The sequence below is a fragment of the Tenrec ecaudatus genome, chromosome 3 (genome assembly GCF_050624435.1).
Source record: "Tenrec ecaudatus isolate mTenEca1 chromosome 3, mTenEca1.hap1, whole genome shotgun sequence".
Taxonomy (NCBI): domain Eukaryota; kingdom Metazoa; phylum Chordata; class Mammalia; order Afrosoricida; family Tenrecidae; genus Tenrec; species Tenrec ecaudatus.
The window spans coordinates 96,272,085-96,297,552 of record NC_134532.1 but is presented as its reverse complement, the minus strand read 5'-3'; the positions used below and the strand labels follow the sequence as shown (position 1 = coordinate 96,297,552).

General features: G+C 39.0%; 2 protein-coding genes and 1 non-coding gene across 7 annotated transcripts in view; 2 read left to right on the top strand and 1 right to left on the bottom strand.

Annotated features, from left to right (window-relative positions):
* FGF2 (fibroblast growth factor 2) overlaps positions 1-4,694 on the top strand; it is a 98,341-nt gene extending 93,647 nt beyond the window's left edge. The window contains exon 4 of the mRNA XM_075543850.1: positions 1-4,694. The gene's annotated coding sequence lies outside the window, so the exon portion shown is untranslated.
* Positions 1-25,468, bottom strand: part of NUDT6 (nudix hydrolase 6) — a 46,816-nt gene that overhangs the window by 974 nt on the left and 20,374 nt on the right. For 3 of the 5 annotated variants that reach the window (XM_075543848.1, XM_075543847.1, XM_075543849.1), the window contains exon 3: positions 4,068-4,122. In XM_075543848.1, the coding sequence (XP_075399963.1) occupies positions 4,068-4,122 (55 nt within the window). Of the gene's footprint in view, positions 1-4,067; positions 4,123-16,617; positions 16,672-21,697; positions 21,754-25,468 lie in introns of all 5 variants that reach the window. The other 2 variants (XM_075543845.1, XM_075543846.1) reach the window with 2 other exon arrangements.
* Positions 16,378-16,464, top strand: LOC142444094 (small nucleolar RNA SNORD35). The gene has a single exon (XR_012783763.1). It is a non-coding gene; the product is annotated as a small nucleolar RNA SNORD35 (small nucleolar RNA).

Genomic DNA, 25,468 nt, shown 5'->3' with positions numbered 1-25,468 from the left:
GTAAAAAGCCATATGCTGCAAAAGTCAGAACACATGTGACAAAGCTGAAGTTGATATTCCAGCGTGTATCTTAAATGCTGGACTGCTAACTGAAAGGTTGGTGGTTCAAATCCACCAGCCTCTCCTCGGGAAAAAGATGTGTCCGTCTACTTCTATTAAGATTTCAGCCATGGAAACTCAATGGGACTGTCCGAGCTGGAATCAATTTGATTCATTCTGTTCCTGATCATGCATCAAAATTGCTGGTTTATACATATCAGCATTGAGAATCAGATATCCACTTTCCCTTATGAAAGTCTGTCACACTGCAGAATATATTGAGAACTCTGTCACGGCTCTAATCTCCAGATGACCTTGTGTGGGACTGGCAAGTCTCAGAAGGCTTCCAACAGATTCCTTCCTAAGCATTTTGAAGAGAAGTTACTGCCTCTATAGCTACGCTGCCAGTGGAATTCCACTGTAGTAATTTTTGGCATTTCCTTTGCTTGCTGATCTAAGACTCTAAAGAACTTTAATTTATTCCTCCAACATCAAAATGTTGCAGTTAATTCATCAGAAGTTTTCAAAGAATTTGCAATATACAGTACTTTATAATGCCACAAAAGTTTTCATATTTAAAAAAACTTTTTTCTTTTCAAATTTGATGTAAGTTTCTGGGGCAGTATTTTTATTGCCATTTAGGCATTTCTTGCCCATATTTTCTAACTGTCCAGATGAACTAACTGGCTTTCATTAGTTTTGTGAGCTCTGCCTTTGTCTCCCACACTGTTTCTGTGAAGCTTCCCACCCTTTTGGGAAGTGGCCCTGCTTCTCCAGGCTGCGTTCCTTCAAAGATGCTGAGGGCCTCTGTTTTAGGTAGTAATTGGTTTTACCAGTTCCCCCCAAAGGCTTCATTTTTATTTCCCTCTTAATGGACTGCTCTCAAAAGATATGTGGGAAGGAAAATGAAGACATATAGCTGCCCATTTTGAATTCTATACTAACTTCTCTTAGAATTTTCCTACAGGTCAAACATGGTTAGAAATTCACACTTGGAAAGAACTTTCCTTTATAATGATATTTTCACTTGGCATATGCACAACACTTATTTGTAATAGAAGATTGTGGCACTGGTCTTAAAGTTGATATAATACTATTTGCTAATCTCACATAGCTATTACTTGAATGCTTTTATATGCATATTTTAATTGTTTGAAAAATCAAAACGGGAGTCCTTCGGCTCATGCTTAGCTTTTAGTTCCACTAATCAAGACTTAGGAGCCTTGGTGGAGTTTGGGATTAAGCACTGGGTGGCTAAATACAAGCTTGACAAGTCAGACTCCATTCCAGTTGGAGGGGGAGGAGGCAATGAAATCGTGTGCAGACTTAGTCTCTGAAGTTCTATACAGAGTGGCTATGAGTGAGGATCCACTTGATGGCACTGGTAATCAAGAGTTGCCATTTCCTCGTGAGTTCGGGATTTACTCTGCTCGGAAGGCCACCTAGCAGTTGATTCAGAATCAGAGGCTGTTTTGAGCAGTTTAACTTGCGCCAGCATTTTACCAACTAGACTGAAAACTGAATGGACAAATGAGTTTACTTATCCAGTGTTTGAGCAAATCCTTCACCCTCAAGTTAATCTCTCCCCCAGTATTTAGACAACACAATTTTAACTTTTTATCAAGATAAAAGTGCTTTCTGTTGTGCCTTTAATATTTTACTGTACTGTATGCTGAAATGAAGTAATATTTACTGTTTCATAGCTTTGTTTTTATTCTTCGCAGATTAAGAGATATGTTTAAATATGTTATTTTATTTAGGGTATGAAGTAATAATGAAATGAAGTTTATATTTGTTACTTCTATTTTATAATATTTAATACTAATATTAAAATTGGAATAAAAAAATAGGAAAGTTTCTACAGAATGTGGACTTTCCTTGTATTCCTGTTTCTCCTGCACCAGTGATCTTGGACTAGAGCTGGTGCTTGGTAGTCCTTCGGCTCATGCAGGTGGATTTCTTCCTGCCAGGAGCAACGAGTCCAGTTTCCACCTTGACTTTTTAGAAACCCTTTGTACGCCGATGGTATTATTTTATACTAGAGTTTAAAGAACTGCTTTCTATTGTTTATGAGACCCTAACTTTTTATTTAACTTAATATTCTAGACAATGATGCTTCATTTGCCTAACATTATCAAAGAACAAGAGTTTTCCAACAAAAGCATTTCCCAAATAACTAGTGAAGGGCCAATATGAATGCGTAGCCATATGATAGTGTTCCTAATGTATATTATATACTTACCTAAACACAGAGCTTAAAGAGAATAACTTAATTCTTAATCAGCTGGCTTCCTCACTTAGAATGTGTGTTATTGTACTGTGTTATAAGACAGAAATGTCTTCAGATAGACATAGTCTTTTCAGACGTGGATGAGTACTGTCGCTTATCACTTCTTGCTGCTTTTCAAGTTTTACTGATTCCGAGGTCAAGCTTTCATTTATCTGACCCCTAGGAAGTATGGCAAATACCAGCTGCTGCTTATAAGCCTCTTCTTTTCTCTTATTACCACATGTTTGAAACATATAATCACTGGATAGGTAGATTGTTGTGACAAAGAACCACATCTACTTTAAAAAATAGTGAATTCTTAATTATTTGAACTTAACGAGGGGAACTAGGGTACATAGCAACATAAAATTACTTATATTTGGGTTGGAAATAAATTTTTTTTCGTGTAACTTTAAATATAAGTACATTTGAAATTCAGAGGTCCTACTGTAATTCAAATGTTAACAAAGTCAGTTCATTTGAGAAGGCAACATTCCGGAGAAACAGCTCCACAAACCTTCTCCTGCAGACTACTCTCTGTCCAATATTTGTATGGACAGCTTCCTCTCTCAAAAAGGCACAAGATAAGCTAACTTGTTCACGCATGTGCACATATTATAGGGATGTGGTGAGGCAATAGGATTCTAAAATACATGGCCTTTTACTTCAGCACGTGCACCAATACAGACTCTTCTTCAGTGTCATGAAAAGACCTAAGTAGAATCTAAAGTCAGTATTGAATAAGTCACTAAAGTCAGTATTGAATAAGTCACTAAAACAAAGTTTTTAAAATTTTTATCTTAATGCAGGATTTGTAGGAGTTGCCTGTGTATTATGTACATGATGTTTTGATCCATGTAACATTTTTAAAATCCAGTTTTAGGTATATATGCATTTTTAAATAAATATTTCAAGATAACTAGGAAATTGCCCATATAAATACTGGCAAGAGAATGGGAGCATAAGCATCAAGGGATAGGTTCTAGGTAAATATACTGGTATCAAATGAGTTATTTATTGATTTATTTTGGTGGAAATTGACTAATAGTTTAAAGAGTAGGTAAGAAAATTCAGTGTTTATTCCTTTGCCTACCTCTGTAAAATTAATGACAAAGAATTCTTAGATTATCTTAAAGACAGCACTTAGTAAGCTCTTCTAGGGTGCTATTTCTCATCTGAAACTTTCTCATGACCTTTTATTGTGTTTGACTTCCTAACTACTTAATTAGATAACATTTTCATAAGGAGAATTATGCCACCACTCTTCTATAATTGAAAACATGAATGATGAAGGGTTTGCCATGTAGCTGTGATTTTATAATATTTATTTCAAAGTTCATTTAAAAGTGACACATGAATCAGATTTGAGGTGTTTTTTTAAATTCATCTTTGAATGGTTAAGAATTTATCTTGTCTAATAGATTAATACCAACATTACTCATATGCACAATAACCTTTTAAGTTTACTTATGTATAGCTAACGCTAATCATTTCTAAACAAATTTATCGAGAAACAGTCTGTTCCAGAAAGGTGGTGTGCTTCTAATGATATTATTTATACTAGTAGACAAGTTTATAATGTTAGATTTTTTTGCTTCTAATTTTATATCAGCCCTTAAGGTAACTTCTCTAAAATTTTCTGACCCACACTGAACCAGCTAGAAAAATTTAATCATTATTTGATATTATAAAGCAAAAAAGTAAACACTTGAATATCATCAACATTTCCAAGTAAATTTAAAATACATAGGATACATACCGAGATCTTCCCCAGGCTCTGACAGGCCACCTGGAAACTTCCACATATTTTTTAACTGCAGAATAAAGTCAGAAAATTATTCTAAAATTATTATTAATTCAGTAACACACACACACACACTCCTTCACTCACACAATTACTGTCACTTACACATATTCAGACTCCACAAAATGGATCCCGGCATGAATTGGTTAAAGTGCTAGAGTCCAGGTTGGTTGTTGCTGCATGCAGATTTCCTCCAGCTCCCTTTCCCTTTTGTGTGTGTGGGGGAGGGAGATGTGGAGGAAGTGAGTGAATGAAGAAACCTTTTCCTACCTTTTTCTTCAGGAATAGAAGTAGTTTTGTTTGTTGGCTGATGTGATCATATATTTTGTATGAACAAAACAGTGGAAAGAAACGTCCATAGAATTTGTATAATTTTAAAAATTTTGCTGCTAGTTAACTAGTTAACAAATAGGGAAATCTTACAGATGCTGCTATTAAGTAGAAAATACAGTATAAATTTAATCACTACAGTATGCTTTTTATAATTTTCACATTTATTTCCTGTATTGTTTCTATCATGATTTGTATGTTACCATTATGATTTCTATTGTTGTATGTGTTATTGATGTTATATAAAAAGTAGAATTGCTTTTCATGTGTTAGTGTGAATAAAATCACTTAGTTGGAGTTTGTTTTCTTGTCTACCATTTCTTTTTCTTCGTGGGAGTGGCATATGGGAAGATAGGATCTTTGGCATGGGGATACATTGTTGTTGTTGTTGTTAGGTACAGTAGAGTCACTTCCAACTTATACCAATCCTATGTCCAAGAGAAGGAAACACCACCCAGCCCTGCCCATCCTCACAATGGTTCTGATGTTTGAGCCCATTGTTGCAGCCACTGTGTCAGTCCATCTTGTCCAGGGTCTTCCCTTTGTTGCTGCCCCTCTACTTTACCAAGTATGATGTCCCTCTTTAGGGAGTAGTCTCTCCTGATAATGTGTCCAAAGTTCCTAAGACAAAGTCTTGCTTTTCTTACTTCCAAGGAGTATTCTGGCTGTACTTCTGCTTAGACAGATTTGTTTATTCTTGTGATAGTATGTGGTACTTTAAATATTCCTTGCCAGCACCACAATTCAACTGTATTGATTCTCCTTCAGTCTTCCTTGTTCAATGTCCAACTTTCACATACATATGAGGCTTTTTGGGTCAGGCTCACTTTAGTCCTAAAAGTAACATTCTTGCTTATCAACATTATACAGAGGTCTTGTGAAGCAGACTTGCTCAATGTAATGTGTCCTTTTATCTCTTCTGCATCCGTAGAGTAAATTAAAACAGAATAGATTGCAAGGAGATGTAAGATGGCCAATTATCTTGTTGCTGACATGATTTCTCCTGTTAGAGCTCTGTTTGTACCTCTCCGTTACCCTTATCAAGACTGAGTAATGACTGAGAAATTATACTCACCGGGGAGCAGCAGCCGGGAGCCAGTATACTTTTACTCTTCATTCATAAAACAAGTCTGTGGACCTTTTATTGGTGTTCTTTGTAACCCTCTCATTTCCTGGATGAGTGCTTCTTAAAAGAATGTGTCATTTCCCAACTATGCTAAGTTGGAGACCAGTGGCCCGATTCCCAGAGTTTCCACAGACTGTAGATTATGTGGGTACAGAAGTCAGGTTTTCCACCCTGCTGTGTCTCACTGAGACTTGAGATTAATTTATAAAGCACATTATGTTTTATTTTATTAATGTAGAAATATATCTCTAAGGAGGTTTCTCCCATCAGTATACTAACTTTTGTGTTTCATTCTGAGATGGTTTCAGAAGTTTTGTTTCTAAAAATGAAGAGCTATGCCGTGCTGTTTGAGGATGGGCCACATCACCTATTGCTAAGGAGAGAAAGTTTTGGCAGACTAATGCTTCCCAAGGTGAATCAACTCAAATTTTAAAGTCTTTATCTAGACTTCACTATAAATGGTTGGAGAATTTTTATTAAATTTGGAAATATGAACTTAGGACCCACTACTACCATCAAATCGATTCAGTCCTAACGTGACCTTATATAAGGTTTCCGAGACTGTGAATCTTTAACAGAACAGAGTACTGCACAAGAATTCAAAGTGGTCACGTACCTTAGATTTTTGGTTATTCATAAATTAAATCTCAGATAATCTAAAGACTAAGCATACTTTTATATTGAGTAAGTAATGTGTGATGTTTTCTGGCATAAAAGGAGCCTATTTTCATAAGTGTCCCCCTCAAACATACGGTTGAGCCAGAAGTGTCTTCCAAAAGATAGGAAGAAATAAAGGCCTAAGTTATTTGATCTTAAAATCTGCTTAATGTCAACATAAGTTAGGAGCATCAAACATGGCTTTTCTTCTTTCTCAGTATAAAGAAGTGGCCCTATAAAAAAGAGTAATAGTGAAATACTGGCTACTGTGTTCCAGACACCATGGCGTGTGTTCAGACTTTACAATAATCCTCTGAGAAACTGGTGTTGTTCCAGTGGCTCCAGTTTAGAGGTGGGGAAGCAAGAACATGAATAAGTCGATGAACGTCCACAGCTAGTGAGTGGTCAATTCAGGGTGACAGTCTAGACAGTCTGATTCCAGCCAATTAAATTTTTTCCAAGGTTGCTTTGATATTTTCTCACCATTCTTTAACTACTCTTTCTTGCTGTTTCATATACTTTTTGATCTTTTCCTCAGCTTAATGGAAACATTTATGAAAACCCACCAGGAGTCTGTATCTTAGAGTTAAGACTTCCTACAGGGCCTGTAAATTTCATGTGTAAGCAGGAAGGATGAGGGTCTGCAACTTGGGCCTGTTTTAGTTTCGGTCTTCTGGTTTCGCCTTTGTTTTCTCTTGCTATAAAGGAAGACAAACCTCCGTTTCAAGTGTAAAATTCCATGATCATTTTTTCCTTAATCTTAAAAAGGAACTTTCCACTCTTCTTTCTAAAAGAAATGTCCTCAAGTTTTCTCAAGCTTGGTTGCTTGTTAGGTGCTCATCAACATTCACCCATAAGACCTCCCCCTGTTTTCACTTGGGGAGGTCATGTAGTTCCTCCAGCATACCTGATTTTTACATCCTCTGAAAGGGGAAGTTTTAACGTCTAGAAAGGTATGGTTTTAAATCACAGAATAGTTATATTTCAGAATAGGGAAAGGGATGAAAACATGTCCTATACATTTTCCAGTTATGAATCTGATGTTGTAAGGCTGGGAGTGGATGGTGAAAAGAGAAGAAAGTGTGGCCACTGGTTCAGCATCAACTTTGTGGCAGTGAGGGAGTCGGAGACAGGAGGGTCACATCTGTCACCAAGCAGCCCAAGGAATACTGGCTTTTAGCATGCACAAAAAGTGTTTTCTAATGCAGCTTTCAGAGACACTAGCAAGTAATAGGTACAGAAGATATTTTCTCTGTTAAAGCAATTTCAAGTATATGAACACTTTTTTCTTTTTAATGTGTCTTGAAGATACACTCAAGTTTATTTTAAGGTTTCTAATATGGGAGGCACAGGGGGCTGAGAGTGACTCATTTTCTGATCATTTTCTCACCATTTTCCAGCCCCATGGATGTCTTCTGTTTTTCCATGCTCAGGATTAGTTTCAGGACCTTCCCTGGGTGTGGCTGCTGAAATCCTAACCAGGAGTTGGTGTAAACAGAACCCCCAAAGAGTACCAATTTCTCTTGGTCGCATCCCAAGAACCTAAAACAAGGGCATAGAACTTCCTATGCTCTTCCTCTTGTTCTCTTGTATTTGACTTTCCCGATCCTCCTCTAGTGCGGTCAGATGTCAGGAATTTTCACTGTTCTTATCTCTGGCTGGCTTAAGTTAGTTGGGCTGCTCACTGCAAGGTCAGCAGTTCGAAACCACAAATCTAAGGAAGAAAGATGAGGCCTTCTACTCAAAGAGTTAAGTCTTAGAAACCCATGGGGGCAGTTCTACCCTGTCCTGTAGGGTCACTATGAGTTGGAATTGACTTGATGGCAGTGAGTTTGATTTGGTTGGTATCATTAACTACAATACTGTCACTGTTTGTACCATTGAAATAGAAACGTCAATAGAGTCTTACCAGCCTTGTTCATCCACTCAACAAAAAGAGCACTGGACGCTGGGCACACAGGAAATAAAGGATAATATATATGGCGAGCCCAATGAGTAGTTTTATGCTGTACTTCACATCCCACATGGCATGTAGTCCCCATATGATACATCAATTTATTATTTGTGTCTTTCCATTTAAAAATAAACTCTGCATATTGAAACTTTTTCTATTTTCATGGATTCTTAGAATAATGTATTTTGATAGGTATGCCAACACCAAACTCACTGTCACCGAGTCAACTCCAACTCACTGTGACCTGATATACAGTTTCTAAGACTATGGATCTATATGGGACCAGGTAGCTTTATCTTTCTCTCCAGGAATAGCTAGTGGGTTTGAACCACCGATCTGTGGTTAGCAGTTCAAAGCTTACCCAACAGCACCACCAACTATAAGAATTCAGTAATATTCAGTGAACTAGTTAATAAAAGCCTGCTCTTGGTTCTTCAGCACTCCTACAAGGTAAAACTGCCACTGTCAGGTCTTGCTCTTCAGAATGGGCAGGAGCCAATGGTTGAAATATATAGGAAGGGAAGGAGAAAGATCGTAAACTTTGCTCAGTAGAGGGCACTTAACATTAATACAGGAGAGTGAGCCACTTAAAAGAAAGGAGAATACTCTGGCTTCGGTGTCTGAACATAACGCTACTTAGTTATCAATAACTAATAGTTATCATTTATGCCTCATGTCCAGCTATCATCAAAACAATTAGTATGATTCAGTGTCTCACTTTATGCTTTTATAACAACATTGGACTGGACACAGTGTTCGGTTTCCATATTTGGAGGCTCTGTTTTAGATGGAGCTCTATTTACAACTTTAAAAAGTCAAAGAATACTAAGGAGCATTATTCCTTCTTATCCACAAAGCACAGGTTTTAGATAATCTGCGTTTGGCTCGGTATTACTAATCACAACTGCCTAGAAACGAGAGTAACAAAAGCTGGTTTGCAGACCTGACTAGATTCTGACCAGCTGTTCTTTCTCAAGCTAGAACCATGCATTGTACAGCCCTTGGAGAAAAGTTTCGTAGCTCCTCAGCAGTTGACCATGAAACGTCCATCTGGCCTAGCGACCCCAGGCCCAGGTATGCAGGGCCCCTGAAGGAGAGAAGGCAAGCACGCCAGCAGAAACCTGGCCACCGGTGGTCAGTGCAGCACTTCTCAGGGGAGCCCAAAGGTGGAAACAACCAAAATATCCATCAGAATATGGTAAGGCACACACAATGACATAATAGCCCATCACAAAGAAAAATGAAGTCCTGATGTACACCTGCCACCACTACACGGGTGAATCTTGAAAACAGGTTGAGTGAAATAAGTCAGCCACAAAAGGATGTTTATTGCATGATCCCACATGAAATAAGCAAATACAGAGAAACAAAGGTTACTAGTGGGGAGGGTGAGGGTGGAAAGGCGAGTTACGTGTAGGGGGCAGTGAGCTTACATTATTGGTGATGGAATAATTTGTAAAAAGGACAGTGTAAATAACAATGTACAACTTGAATGTTAGCAATGTCAGTGAGTTGCACATGTAGACATTTTTGAGATGGCATATGCTCTGTTAAGGTCTATTTCATCACAATACTAATAAAGAGAACCCATCACTGACGAGTTTAGATGGCAGCAAATGAAGAGTTAGGAAGCCTAACATGATTGTGTAGTGGGCCTCTAGTGAGCACCAGAATCAACTAGGTTTGTAAACAAACCAGTTGCTGGACTTCACCCCTAAAGTTTCAGATTCTGTAGGTTTGAGGTAGCACCAGGAATCTGCATTTCTAATCAATTCCTGAGTGATCCTGTTATTGCCTCTTAACTCCAAGCTGGCCCTTTTGTACTCTGCCTAGTGATGCTGGAACTAGGATTCTGCCAACCCATTTCTGCTTTCCCAAGACTCTTCCTTTTAGATATCAAGTGTCTGTCTGCAAGGCGGGAGGAATAGGGGCTAGCTCCTTCCTGTCTGGATCCAGCGAGCATTGCCCCAGCAATGTTGACTCACTAAGACAGCAGTGTTTCCTTTCCATAGCATCATCCAAGTCCAATGTATTGGGTTTTTTTTCTAACACTTGCATCAGAGGCTTCATTCTGTGACCCCTGTTCAAGAGACAGTAGCTACTTGGTGTCTCCTTTTACAGGTCTGCATCTCAGGCCCTTTGAAGTTCAGAGGTACCTGCACTAGCTGAACACCACTTCTCAAGGGATTGAGCTTCCCTGTCTGAGATGGGAAGGATAAAAGGCTGCCATGATGGTTAGCTTCACTAATGAATATAGAGCACAAGTTAAACACTCAGTAAATATTAACTGCTATTATTGATGAATAAGCCAAGTTTCTTAATATCTTATAAGAGTTTTCTCCTAAAATTAAAAAAGTCCCATTTAGGTCATTTGAATTGCTGTTATTAGCCATGAGGTTGATTCTGACTCACGGTGATCTCCCTGTGTTCAGAGTAGAGCTGTTCCATAGGTTTCTCAACGCCTGTCTTCGCATGGGTCTTTGGGTGTTTTTGAACTGCCGACCTTTTGGTTATTAGTCAAGTACTTAACAATTTGCACCATCCAGGGACCAGGGGTGTAACCTACACTAAACCACAGGATACTACACTTCAAGGGGGAGGTAGGTTGTTAAAAAGTTTGTGGACCAAATAAAACATTTTTCTTTGTTTAAAACAAAGAGTTTTTGGAAACATTCTATAACCTTCCGATTCCATTTTCTACAACGTTTGAAGCCCCCTTGTATTAAGATGGTAATATATTCAGTAGGTTATTTTCAGGCTTGGACCATGTTTTTATCCACTGAAAGTATGGATGAAGATAATCATTCATACATAATTTGTGTGCATAACTATGTTTACACACACATTCCTTTACTTTTCCCCCTCTCTGTGTTATGGTACTTCTGCCAAGGGAGAAATGGAAGTGGTCTTTTCCACAGAGGAAATTTTAGCTGTGTTGTTCGTTTATTTCCACATGAGTCACAGAGAGAACTGGAAGTATTTCGAGAGGTCATCTTTAATTACACTCTTCACTGACTGATAAGTCAGGGCTGAAGTCACTTATGATAAATAATTGCTTGGCCTCTTCCATTTTTCCAAATCTTTTAACAAATATCTGGAGCTCAAAATTTAACACATATTCAATGACGATGTTAGATTCCTCCCTGATTGCAAATTCCATGTTACCGTAATACAGAATAAAAAATACCTCATACAGCTTTTGTGCTCTGTTATAGTCATAAACTCGCTGATCTTTCCCTCAGACAATTAGTTTAATCTTATAGTTAACATCTTTCTTGAAGTAGTCTGTGTTTCTATTTTGTGGGGGATTATGTTTAATTCATTTTTCCAAGGGGACAATAATGTCAACCAACTAATACCAACTATACATGAGTGAGTGCTTCTATAGTCAGCCATTACTAGGCCTGGAGATCTTCCTGAATATTCCAGACTAGCCCCGAGTTTAAATACCTCATAATGTTAATTTCCTCTTCTTTGGTAGAGCTTCCACAAATTGGGAGGCTGCTCTTTAGCAAGTTCTGCTTCTGCTGGCTCAAAGGATCAAGGGAATTCGATAGAAGCTCAAAGGCATAAATCTAACTTGAACAGTTTAAACTTTGTCAGTTGATCCCCCTTCTGATGCATGCTGGACCTGATCTGGTTTTCAACATTTTCTGTATTTTTGTTTTGTTTGTTCATAAGAGGGTGTATCTCAGAGGTGTTATGTCATTGGAGATCACCCTCATGAAGTTGTGCTACATGTTTCTCTATGTTTTGGCATATGAAACCAGGATTGATGAACCTATAGGGACAGCAAGTAGAATAAAGGTTTGAGGAGGTGGGGGAGGGGTGCTATAGTGCGGTAAAAAGGAGACAATGTCAAAGAGTGCAGGATAATTTGGATTGTTTGGAAGCTGATTGTGGTAGCAATTGTACAATTCTGATTATACAATTGATGTCATTGAACTATGGAATTATATGATATATGTATTAACTCCCAAGTAATAATAAATTTAAAAATAATTCGAGTCAAAATGTTAAGACTTGCTCACTTAAGGCCCCACTCTTTTCCTATCAGGCCTAGCTTTAACATCTGACACATGTCAAATAATGTTCAGTCTTCTGTTAATATTGGTTCTAGGCCTGATTTCAGCCTGGCCTGCTTTGCAGCTGTAGAAAATAGACCTCCTTAAATGCTCTCAGGGAGGCCTATGCTTTTCATACTGGGGCTTGAAGTTGACAGGCTGCCTGAGCTTGTGGTTTTTACATTGTCAGGGCTACCAAAATCCTTAACAAAAGCTTGCCATCTCCAAAGCCATACAATTGTTACTTCCCCATACTGTTAAAGTGCCAGAGCTAGCTCACAACCCAACACTCCTCTTTCCATCAGCACCTCACTCCATTCCAGAGGGAAGGATTTGGTGATTGTGATATTACTATGTGCTAGGGGTTATCCCCACCAACTGTATTGATATCAGCATGCTAACTAACCTGGTGAGCTCGAAGTGTCAAGTGTTTTATATATCCTAGTAAAGAAAATTCTAGAGAATACTGTTTGTAGGACCACAAGGTTGGGCTGCAGTTGAAAACCATCCGTTGCTCTGCAGGAGGAAGATGAGATTTTCTACTCCCATAAAGACTTGCCATCCCCGGCCCACCAGGCCGTGAGGATGATGTCCCTGATTAGAGCAGCCAATCCACAGAAAGAACAACATGGCTGGCCCCACTATGAGACATGATGCCCCTCAGTGACCAAGGGCGATACAGGGGACAGCACCGGAGACACAGTGTGGGAATTGCACCTGACCTGATCCCACCACACCGAGGCAAAGCTCTGGGGGAGTGCAGCGGAACAGCAAGGGAATGGAGTGGCAAGGTCCCCAGGGAATGCTGAAAGTGGACTTTGGGGCCAGGGCGTGGTGCTCCAACAGACTGGACTGTAAAAACACTCCTGAAGGCCAACAAACGATCCTTGAACTAACTACAAGCTTTTCTTTCTTGGAAAAAAAAAGACTTGCCGTCATGGAAACCCACAGAGACAGTCCTGCTCTGCTCTATCGGGTGGCTAGGAGTCGGAATCGATGCAAGTGAGGTTGAACGATCTAAGGCAAGTTGCTACACCTGGCACCCTCCTATCACTCACATATCTTAGAGCAGAGGTCCTTACCTGTGGGTCACGACCCCTTTGGGGGTCGCCTGATTCCAAACAGTAGCAAAATTACAGCTATGAAGTAGCAACAAAAATAATTTTATGGTTGGGGTATCACCATAACATGAAGAACTGTATTAAAGGGTAGTGACATTAGGCAGGTTGAGAACTACTGTCTTAGAGGGCGTCTTTGCATTTTGGTAGCAGCATATATTACACTAGGAATATTTCCCTGATTCACTTCTAATCATGGAAAACCTGGATCCTTTTCCCCTACTGTGAATTAATGAAGCAGCATTTGACTTACAAATTCACCTCGTGTTACTTTGACCTAATCATCCTCAGAAGTCAAACAATCTTGGGGGTGGGCAGTGTTCTTAACTTTTTAAAAGATCAAGTGCTGGATGATGAGTACTGAAAAGTTCCTCCCCCTACCGCAGGAAGCCTAAAACAGAAAGGAGTCTTAATAGAGCCTTCCATATGTTCTATATATAGTTTCAAGCATGTCTTCAAGTTTTCAAGAAACTGAAAATAGGTCACTATCCTAGTTTTTGTCAAGTGATAATCACTTTTAACTCTTCTTCACTTACTTATCTCCCTTTCCTACACCTTCCCTTTTTCTTTTATTATTTTTTTCAAAACCATTTTTATTGGGAGGTAATACAGAGATGTCACCTTTCCTGTCTTCCTAATCTTTGTATTAAAAAGATTAAAGTGGCACTTTACTCACATTGTCACCAACCTTGAATTCCTTAGGATCATTCCTTGATAGTATCTGAACTGAAGGAAATTGTTAACATAAGAAAGACATTGGTATCTGAACTGTGCATTTAAGAACTGCCCTAAATACAAAACCCCATTCAAGTGAAGGCTTTGCACACTAATAAATAAATCCACATGTAGGAACTGCCAATAAGCTCTTCATATCAAGTGTTAATTAATTTTTTTGTTTTCTGTTGTAATAAAAAGACTACTCTGTAGCTTGAATTCTGATTCTGTCACCTACTAATTGTGTAATGCAAAATAAGTTATTGCAACCATTCTGAATTTTAGTTCCTTATTCTGAAAAATAAAAATAATAATATGATTATAAAATGCGGACATATTCATAGAGGTATTTGATTAGTGACAATTATTATTTGCCTGATTTTAATTCTGTTAGCATAGTAAAACATGCTGGGATTAAAACAAAATTCTGGCCTGAGAACGTCATCGATCAAGATCAGGAATATATGCGATAACGAAGGAGCAAGTTACTTGGGGATTGGGTAAGTGCTAATGAACTATTGACTGTGATTTTTTGGGAAGCTGGAGACTTTAGCAGATCCTTCTGATACTGCAGGCTGGTGCTATGATTTACTCAAGATGCTCATCATTTTCAGATATGTTCCAAGATCCACCAAAGAAACCATTTAGGAAGCTCTCCAGGGTTAATTATGCAGAGTCCGAATGGGTGATGTAGACGGTTAACGTGCTTGGCTGCTAACCTAGCTGTTGGTGGTCCAGGTCCACAAAGAGGTGATTTGGAGGACAAGCAGGGCTATCTACTTCTAACTACTGGGCCTGGAGAACACTGTGCTACTGTAGCACACAGGGGTGGCCATGAGTTAGATATCAATTCGACGATAACTGGTTTTCATCCCAGTTTAAAGGTATGACTGTCCACTAATTCTAAAGGCTGGTACAAAAGAGAAATTCTCCAGAGACTGGAAAAAACTACTCTTTCATCATTATTAGTAAGCATTACAGTTTGAAGTCAATTAGTCAAAGAATGGCTATGAACAATGAGTTTCTTTTTATATAGCAATCTGAAACGGAATAATACTTATTTGTTTACTAAGTCTTAGGTCTCCCTTTGTTTCTTGACAATCTCTAACAATCATTCAGAAGACACTGGCAATTATTTGTTTCAAACTAAGATGAACAAATTAAACATTTGATGAAACCACGACTAATATAGAATTCTAAAAGTTTTAGTGGTTTCCATAGAGGTTCTGACAAACCTAGCATGCAGAATTTTGACTTATATCCTGTTTGACAAAGATAGCCCAACTAACTTCTACCTCAGCAATTCTGTTGTACAGATTGCTGTGCATGTTTGCGCTCTATACACTGAACCTGTTTAATTAAGCTGTCTAGGTTTGAAGTAAGACAGTTCCGCCAGAGCTACCAGGAAAATTTGCCTCTATTTTTCAGACTGCAATCCAATTATTTTAATTATTATTAAAAGGTCATTTTATTGGGGACTCTTACAACTCTTATTACAATCCATACATCAATTACATCAGGCATATTTGTACATATGTTGCCATCATTCTTTTCTGGACATTTACTTTCTTTTGAGCCCTTGGTATCAGTTCCTCTTTTTTCCCCTCCCACCCTCGTTAGCACTTGATAGATGATAAATTATGATTATTTTCATACCTAACACCAACTGTTGTCTCCTTCCCCTGAAGAGGGGTGTGTTGCAACCCGATTTTTAACACAATTTGACACAATTTTATTTTCTATTCAGCCTCATGTTTTACTAAATGAGTAACTGAATAAATAATTTTTCTTTGTTAGGTCAACCAACCCTCACATACTGCTAAGTGTGGAGAAATCATGTTAGTATAGCTGTTAGTCTCTGTTCAAGTTCTTTTTTTTTCCTTAAGGAAATTTTATATGACAAAGTTATTTCTGAAACAATGTGTTATTTTAAAATCTTAATAGTAAAATCCATTTATTTCCCAAATATTAAAGTGGTTTGACCAAGATTATATCTAGTATCCTAGTCTACATGTACATAAGTATACAGGTAGAAATATAGTATTGTAGTATTTTATTTGCATCACTGAGTCTAACTTCTTAATTATAAAAATGGAGACTCTTAAGTTCTAACAGCCTCAGACAAGTTACTTAGTGGCCTCAGCAAACATTGGGACCCAGGTTTGCTGATCTAAATTTTTCTCCAGTAATTCTTTGCCACTAAGATCAGAAAAGGTTAAATGACTTTAGATGACACCATTTCTTCTTTAAATGCAGGACGAAGAGAGAGTTGAGAGATAGACTTTAAAGATAGACTATATTTGGCAGGTGATGGATTACTCTCACGATGGTCTGCGGATGCCCAAGCGGGCACTGCCGAAAGTGCCAATGGCTCAACTGATGCCAGGAAGTGGGGCCAGGGCCCAAGTTGGGAATTGGCTGGAGTTTCTGACTGGTAACTGACTCCTGGAGGTGACAATAGGTTCCCAGGATACTCTTATAGCTGTGCCTGTCCCTCCAGGTCTAGTGCTTATTCACAATTGTTTCCTCCCAGTTTGCTTACCTGGGCCGACTCGCCCATGAGGTGGGCTGGAAGTACCAGGCGGTGACAGCAACCCTGGAGGAGAAGAGGAAGGAGAAGGCCAAGATCCATTACAGGAAGAAGAAGCAGCTCATGAGGCTGTGGAAACAGGCCGAGAAGAACTTGGAGACAAAGATCAACAAGTACACAGAGGTTCTAAAGACCCATGGACTCCTGGTCTGAGCCCAATAAAGACTTAGTCCTTCAAAAAAAAAAAGATAGACTATATTTATATTTAATGATAGGGAAATAGATCTAGGTACATATATTTATATGTTAAGTGTTAAGGTAACAGTTGGACATTGGGCCTCTACTCAATTACTCCCTCAATGCAACACTGTTCTAATAACCTGGCATTCGTGATGCTCACCTTCCTAACACCATCCCTGAAGACAAAGCAGGTGCATAAGCAAATGTGGTGAAGAAAGCTGATGGTGCCCGTCTATCAAAAGATACAGCATCTGAGTTCTTAAAAGTGTGAAGATAAACAAGCGGCTAACTAGCACAGAGGCAACAAAGCCCACATGGAAGAAGCACACTAGCTTGTGTGATCATGAGGTGTTGATGGGATCAGGTAGCAGGCATTAAAGGCCAAGAAAAAAAGTATATCAATGTGAATGAGGGGGCATGCAGAGTAGAAACTTAAAGCCTATCTGTTGACAACTGGACACCCCCTTACAGAAGGGTCACAAGGACGAGGTGAGCCAGTCAGGGTGCAGTACAGCACCGATGAAACATACAACTTTCTTCTAGCTCTTTAATGATTTCTCCTCACCCACGATCATGATCCCAATTCTACCACACAAATCCAGCTAGACTGAAGCATGTACATGGGTACAGATAAGAGCTGGAAATGGGGAATCCAAGACAGATAAACTCCTCAGGACCGATAATGAGAGTAGCGATACCAGGAGTGTGAGGGGAAGGTGTGGGGACAAAGGGGGAACCAATCACAATGATCTACGTATAACCTCCTCCCAGGGGGATGGACAACAGAAAAGTGGGTGAAGGGAGACATCAGTCAGTATAAGACATGAAAAAATTGTATAAATTATCAAGGGTTCATGAGGGAGTGGGGAGGAATAAAAATGAGCTGATACTAGGCAGGGCTCAAGTAGAAAAAAATGTTTTGAAAATGATGACAACATATGTACAAATGTGCTTGACACATGGATGTACATATGGATTGTGATAAGAGCTATATAAGCCCCAATAAAATGATTAAAAATAAATAAATAAATAAAGTTAGACCTTTAACAATACTCCTTTATAAGTAACTTTTAATTACCAAGGTATATATTTTTTGTACACTTAAGAGAAATTAACTAATTTATGTTACTTGCACATATCGATTTTTTCAAAGTGCATGGGTATATTACTGTCATGGGTGTATAACATTTCAATAATGTATTGGTATATTCTGTCATATTACTGCTGCGATAATTAAAGGAATTACTCCATGTAAAGTACTCATGCCTTAAAATAAAAACATACAACAATATGTTTGAAAAAACTATTGTAGTGAAAATTAGACATAAGCTCATGTATATGTAAATATATGAAGAAATATTTATATATTTGTTAGGACTCTTAAATATGAGTAAGAGGCCAGAAGTTATTAGAGAGGCATTGGAAAATTAGATGGGGAATAATTTAACTAGAAACCCATGCTTGGCATAGCCATGGTGCATTCTGATATTCCTTGATGAAGCTGGTATGAAGCCCTACTGGCATCATTGTTCAACACTCAGCTGGTGGGTTGTTTTGGATCATAAAACACCAGCTGCTCCTCAGAAGAAAGAAGTGTCAGTCTGCACCTGTAAAGAGTACGGCCTGGAAAACCCTATATAGCTGTTTTACTCTTTCTATAGGGTTGTTATGAATTAAAATTTGAATCCACAGCATTGCTGCTTTTGAGTTTGGTCAAGTTGGCAGGTGTTGATGACAATTTGACTTTCCAGTCTTACAATTGTACACACATTAAGCAAGAGAATTAGAAAATGAAGAAATCCAAGATATATTTCTCTATGGATAAAACTATGTTCTTCCCTATATGACAATTTGGAAGAATATGCTTAACTTTTTTCTCAGAGTTAATGCAGGTACAGGTGCAAGAAATGAGTTCATGTCTCTTTATGTTCACTAAGCTTTAATATTATCTAAGAAGTGTAGTATTTGACATAATTGAAGAAGCTCTGAATATCCTCCATGAATTATGTACTCCTGTAAGCAATCAATAAAACGAGATCAAGTGGTCAACATTCACCTAAAAGCAAAGAGGAGAAGGCAGGAAGGGATGTGTGATCACAAGGTGTTGAAGGGATCAGGTATTAGGCATCAAGGGAAAAACTTCGTATCATTGTGAATAAGGGGGAGTGCAGATGGGGGACTCAAAGTCCATCTGTGGACAAGTGGACATCCCCTTGCAGAAGGGTCCCGGGGAGGAGATGAGCCAGTCAGGATGCAGTGTAGCAATGATGAAACATACAACTTTCCTCTAGTTCTTAAATGCTTCCTCCTCCCACCCCTCCACTATCATGATACAAATTCTACTTTACAGATCTGGCTAGACCAGAGGATGTACACTGGTACAGGTAGGAGCTGGAGAAACAGGGAATCCAGGACAGATAAACCCCTCCAGACCAGTGGGGAGAGTGGTGATACCGGGACGGTGGAGGGAAGGTGGGGTAAAAGGGGGGAACCAATTACAAGGATCTACATATGGCCTCTTCTTTGGGGGACAGACAGCAGAGAAGTGGGTGAAGGTTTGTATCGGACAGTGTATCGGCACGATTCTATGGAACATAGTAACCGGAACCGAGAACCTAACAGTGCTAGGTATAAGTAGCACAAGACTCAATTCAATTCACTATCTTCCTTAGATCCACTGCCCACTGCCAGGGAGTGATCCGCACTCATGGTGGCCCTCCGTGGGAGTCGATCCCACTGCCAGGGAGTGATCCGCACTCATGGTGGCCCTCCGTGGGAGTCGATCACACTGCCAGGGAGTGATCCGCCCTCATGGTGGCCCTCCGTGGCAGACTGCGAGAAAGGTGAGGCGTTTTATTCCGGTAGAGATTCGGTCTCCGAAACTCAAAGGGGCAGTTCTACTCTGCCCTAATGGGGCTTTATGAGTTGGAATTGACTCCATTGGCAGTGAGGTTTTCTGTCTGCTGGAGAACTGCTACCTAGGGTCTCTGAGGCTGCGCTTCCTTCTGTCTTACATGGCCTGCTGGTTTCTCTAACATTATTACAATAATCTGGTATGGACATTATCTTCACCACTTGATCATCCATGTCATGTTATGTCATGCCCACTCTTTTCACTCAGTCCCGTGAGCCACTCGTTCCTGTCCTATGAGTCTCATCGAAATTACATGCTCCTTCTTGCCTCGTACTCACTACTCTCCGACTGGTAGCCTCCTCTGTCATATTCTCTCCTCTAAATTTCCTTTCCTACAAGACTCTGCTCAAGATTTTCTTCCTTAAAGATTTTCCTGAAAAGACTCTTGTGGACATCCTCATGAATACTGATCAGCTCTGAGGTGTAACTTAGCACTTAATGGTAAAAGGCACCAATGAGCACACAACTGAGCACATATATAGCGTTACATATAGTCATTTTCCCTCATGTTATTATCCTTCTGAATGCCATAGTTTTGTTTTCTCTAATGCATTATAAGAGTCTTTTATTTATCTCTGAAGACGAGGCTTTCGGTTCCCATAGAGCGCTTTAATCTTGAAACCCACGGGGCTATTCTACCCTGTCCTACAGGGGCACCGTGAGTTGGAATCAACTTGATGGCAGTAAGTGGGTGAGAACTGCAGTGCCACTAAGATATGTTCACAACGTCCAAATATGCAAATGAAATTCAAATGTGAAACTTACTGAAGACTAGGCACAATTCTGTTTCCTGTACCCAAGATAAAATGGTTGATGCTACACCTCCGTTTGAGTCAGACTTGCCTTAACCAAAGCCTCAAAAGTTACATTTGAGATGACAACATTTTTGAGAAGTGTGCAATATAGCTTTCAGCTAATATTACAAAGATAATAATTTAAATAATATGAGGAGGAAAAATGCTTGACTCTATCAACTAATATTTCCTAAAGTCTCAGGAAGTAGAAAAATAGTCATTATTCTTCAGTTTTACTTCAATTTCTGAGCATGGAAACATTTGCACTCTCATCTGAAGTTGTTGCTGTTAGCTGCTGTCAAATTGGCTCACGCCATGCACAAAGGAATGCAGGACTGCCTGAGCCTGAAGCAACCCCATGGCAGCTGGAGGGTAAACTCACTGGGATTCATTCACAGGCGAATCTCAGTGCTGCTTTGAAAAATCTTTGTTGTCCCTGATTGCCTAATTCCTTATTTTGATCCACAAGGCTCCTTACAATCTGTTCCCAAGCTAGCTTTCAGGCCAAGTATTTTACCACTCCCTGAACTTCTGGTCCTAGAGGCTTCTTTGCGATTTTATCCATATACTGTGGCTTTATATATGTACTTCTAATTTTCTCAGTCTATTTTTCCATTCCGCCCCCCCCCCCCGCCCCAGGGCCTGAAAAACTCCTACTCATTTTTAATACTCAGTTTAAATGTCACCTTCTCTGACTTAATGCCTCCTTAAGTCAAAGTTACCCATTGCCATCTATTCACACATCTGTTTTCTTAATGAGCGGCAGGATATCAGGCAGTTTATTATCCTTTGTGGACTCGTAGCACCTGGCACAGAGTAGGATGTCAGTAAATGTTAAATAGATGAAAGATTCATTTAATAATCTGCTAGAATTTGTCTTCCCATTCAAAACAGTGATTTATACCATTCTTCCTCTCACAAAATAGTGAAGAGTGAACAATACACAGTATTGCCTTGACATTTCCAAAAGCTGCATTAAATATTTTTTGGCTTAAACAAATATCCAAATGATACATAACTGCTTGGAAATATCTTTGAAAATTTCATTCTGCATTCCCGAGGCCTATCAACATTTCCACATTTCATTTCTTTCCTAAGAGAATTGAACATTTAGAAAGCACTTTTCAACGCACAAGCAACTTACTTTATTTCGGTCTTGTACTACCAATATTTTCCTAGTATTTTCATCAAAGACAGCGCCTGTTGGGGGAAAATAAGTATCTTGAGAGATTTTAATTTCAGTTACTTAGACTCCTTCCATACCCTTACCTATGGGCATCGAGATATCCTGGAAGGCCTAATTATCTATGAATGCTCATGAAATCTCTCCAATGAGGAACTAATTACTCTGTCCTCCCAACTCTTAAAAGGAACTTCAACAAAGTATTAATTATAGGCCTACAATATCTTGGAGTATAATCATGAGTTTAAGCTTTTCTTTTTCTTTTTCCCCAGACTAGACTAGATTGCTTTTCCTGGTCATAACTTCTCTAGATTGCTTTTCCTGATGGTACACAGGTAAAATATATAATCTTATTCTATAACTTATTTCAGTGTTCCGATGTTTTTAAGTGCTTAAAACATAAATAAATAAACTGACGTCTCTATTTTCATTTTTTATTCTTTGAACCACTAATTGGTTCCTTGACAATCCAAATTCCAAACATCGTTTATTGTTTAGTTCAACACTTCCTTGCAGTCATTTCATTTTCCTCACCATGGGTATATACGGCTTCACAGTACACCAATATATTGCTTTGGAATACTTCTTTACTGTGCACATAGCTTAAGTTACAGTCCATTTCCTTCATTTATTCCTTCATGACATTCAACGCTCAGCAAAGTAAGCATTTTCCTAGATGTTAGGGATTCACAAAGAAAGTATTCTTCATTCTTTATATTTCTCTCTGGGCAATCCTTAGTCCAAAATACTACCAATATTCTAATGATGTACTATAGATCTGTGTTTATATGGTGAGGAACGATGTTTTTTGCAGATTCATCTATTCTTTCCTTATTAGTTGAGCAGTAATAGTATAAGAAGCAGTGGTGGTGCGGGGGAAACCTCGAGCTGCTATTCAAGCCCACCAGAGTTCCTGGGAGGAGCCTGAGGTCTGTGCTCCTATACAGATTTATCATCTCAGAAATTCTATGTAGGGTCACTAGGAGACAAAAGAGACTCAATGGTACTGGATATAATTGATTTTTAATATAGTACATAAAATAGATCGTATCTGTTGTGGCCTTCCATCAAGTCAACGTCGACTCACAGTGAGCCTACGGGGCAGAGCGGAACTGCGCCACAGGGTTTTCAAGGCTGTGTGATTTTTATGAAGTACCTTGTCACATCTTTCTCCAGGCAGAGCAGCTAGTAAGTTCCAGCTGCCAACCTTATGATGAATAGCCTAGGGCTTTAACCAGTGCACCACCAGGGTCCTTCTTACGCAACATCCCAAACAAAACCACCTGTGGATGTCGAGTCAGTCTGCGTCACTGAGAGCCTATATAAAACAAAATGAAATACTACCATGTCCTGCATCCTCCTCCTAATTGCTCTGTGTGTGAGCCCATTGTTGCAGTCACTGTCAATCCATCTCGTTGAGGGCCTTCCTCTCTTTCACTGCCCCTCCACTGTACCAAACATGATGCCCTTCTCCGGGATTGGTCTCTCCTGAGAACCTGTCCAAAGTACATGAGACAAAGCCTCTCCATCCCTGCCTCTAAGGCTGGATGTACTCCTTCCAAGACAGATCTGTTTGTTCTCTTGGCAGTCCATGGACCTTTCAATATTCTTTGCCAAGACCATAGTTCAAATGCATTGATTTTACTTCAGCTTTCCTTATTTACTGTCTAACTGCCACGTATATTTTAGATGATTAAAAATATCATAGTTGTGTCAGGTGCACTGTAGTCCTCAAAGTGACATCTTTGTTCATTAACACTTTAAAAAGGTCTTGTGTAGATTTTCCCACTGCAGTACATCACTTGATTTCTTGACTGCTGATTCCATGAGTTTGATTATGGATCCAAGCAAGAGGAAATCCTTGACAACCTCCATCTTTTCTGTTTATTATGGTATTGGTTGGTTCTATTGTGAGAATTTCTGCCTTTTTTATATTAAGTTGCAATCAATAATGAAGGCTGCAATCCTTGATCTTCATCAAATGCTTCAAGTCCTTACTTTCAGGAAGCAAGGCTGTGTGTCATCCGCATACCGTAGGCTGTTAATAAACCCTGGCAGCGGTAATGGGTATGCATTGGGCTGCTACTTGGTTGGCTAGCAGTTTAAAGTCACCAGCTGCTCCATGGGAGAAAGGCAGGGCTTTCTACGCCCATAAGAGTGTCAGAAACTCAGAAGGGCAGTTCTACCCTGTCCTATTGAGTTACTATGAGTTGGCATCAACTCAATGGTAGTGAGTTTGTTCCAATCCTGATGCCATATTCTCCATGTAATCAATAATTCTCTGATTATTCACACAGATTGGATAACTATGGTGAGAGGATACAACCCTTTGCACACCTTTCCTGATTTTAAGCCTTCTAGTATTCCCTTGTTTTTGCAAAACTGCATCTTGATCCATGTACAGGTTTTAAAGGAGCATTTCATGAACACTTCAGAACAATGAAGTGTTCTGGAATTCCCATTCTTCCCAAAGCTATCCATATTTTGTTATGATCCACACAGTCCAAGGTCTTTGCATAAACACAAGTAAACATCTTTCTGGCATTCTCTGCTTTCAGCCACAATCCATCTGACACCAGCAATGATGTCCTCTTCTAAACCTGACAGAATATTTACTAACATATCTATAATATTGTTCTGTAAGCTAAAATGTTTAAGTTTCACTGACATAATGACATGTAATTCACCTTTCATACAGTAATATAAACATATTTTAAAGAGTTGTATAATCACTGCAATCAAATTTAGTATTCTCCATGTTATTAGCCCTCCATTTCATCCTAATTCCGAGAATTTATGAATCTAGTTATTGTCTCTATAGATTCACCATTCCTGAGTTTCACATAAAGAATAATCTACAACAAAGAGTAAAAATAAAACAATATATCAATTAACAATAACAAAATAAAACAGAAAAACCTCAGATGAAAAGTGTATATATAACTTTCTGAGGAGTCACCAACTGTTCACAGAAATAGTTGTACGTAAACTTACATACACAACATCTAATTTCACCACATTTTGGCCAACACTTGTTGTGAGTATTCTTTAGGGTCCACTGTCTCTGGAATGAATTCACATATGGATCTCTTCCCGTCAGTTGGCCAAACAGCTTCTTCCCAATTTTCTGGCATAGACGAATAAATGCTTCCAGCCCTTCATCAGCTTGTTGAGACATTTCAGTTGCCATTTCATCAATCCCTGGAGCCTTGGTTGTGAATAATGCCTTCAGGGCAGCTGGACTTCTTCCTTCAGCACCACTGGTGTTTGCTCATATGCTGCCTCTCTTAAAATGGTTGATCGTTGACTAGTTTTTAGTACACTGACTGTACATTCTTCCTATCTCCTTCGTATGCTTCCTGCATCATTCACTATTTTGCCCATAGAATCTTTCGATATTGCAATTCGAGGCTTGCATTTTTTCATGAGTTCTTTCAGTTTAAGAGATGCTTAACATGTTCTTCCGTTTTGGTTTTCTCATTCCAGGTCTTTGCCCATTTCATTAGAATCTTTGGTTTTGTCTTCTTGAGCTACCCTCTGAAATTTTAATTTGGCTCTTTGATTTATTTCTTTCATTTGCTTTAGTTACTCTACAATTAAGAGCAAGTTTCAGAATCTCTTCTGACATCTACTTTGATCTTTTCGTTCTATCCTGTCTTTTCTTGACCTTTTGCTTTCTCCATGAATGATGATGTTAATATCCTCCCACAGCTCATCAGGTCTTCTGTCATT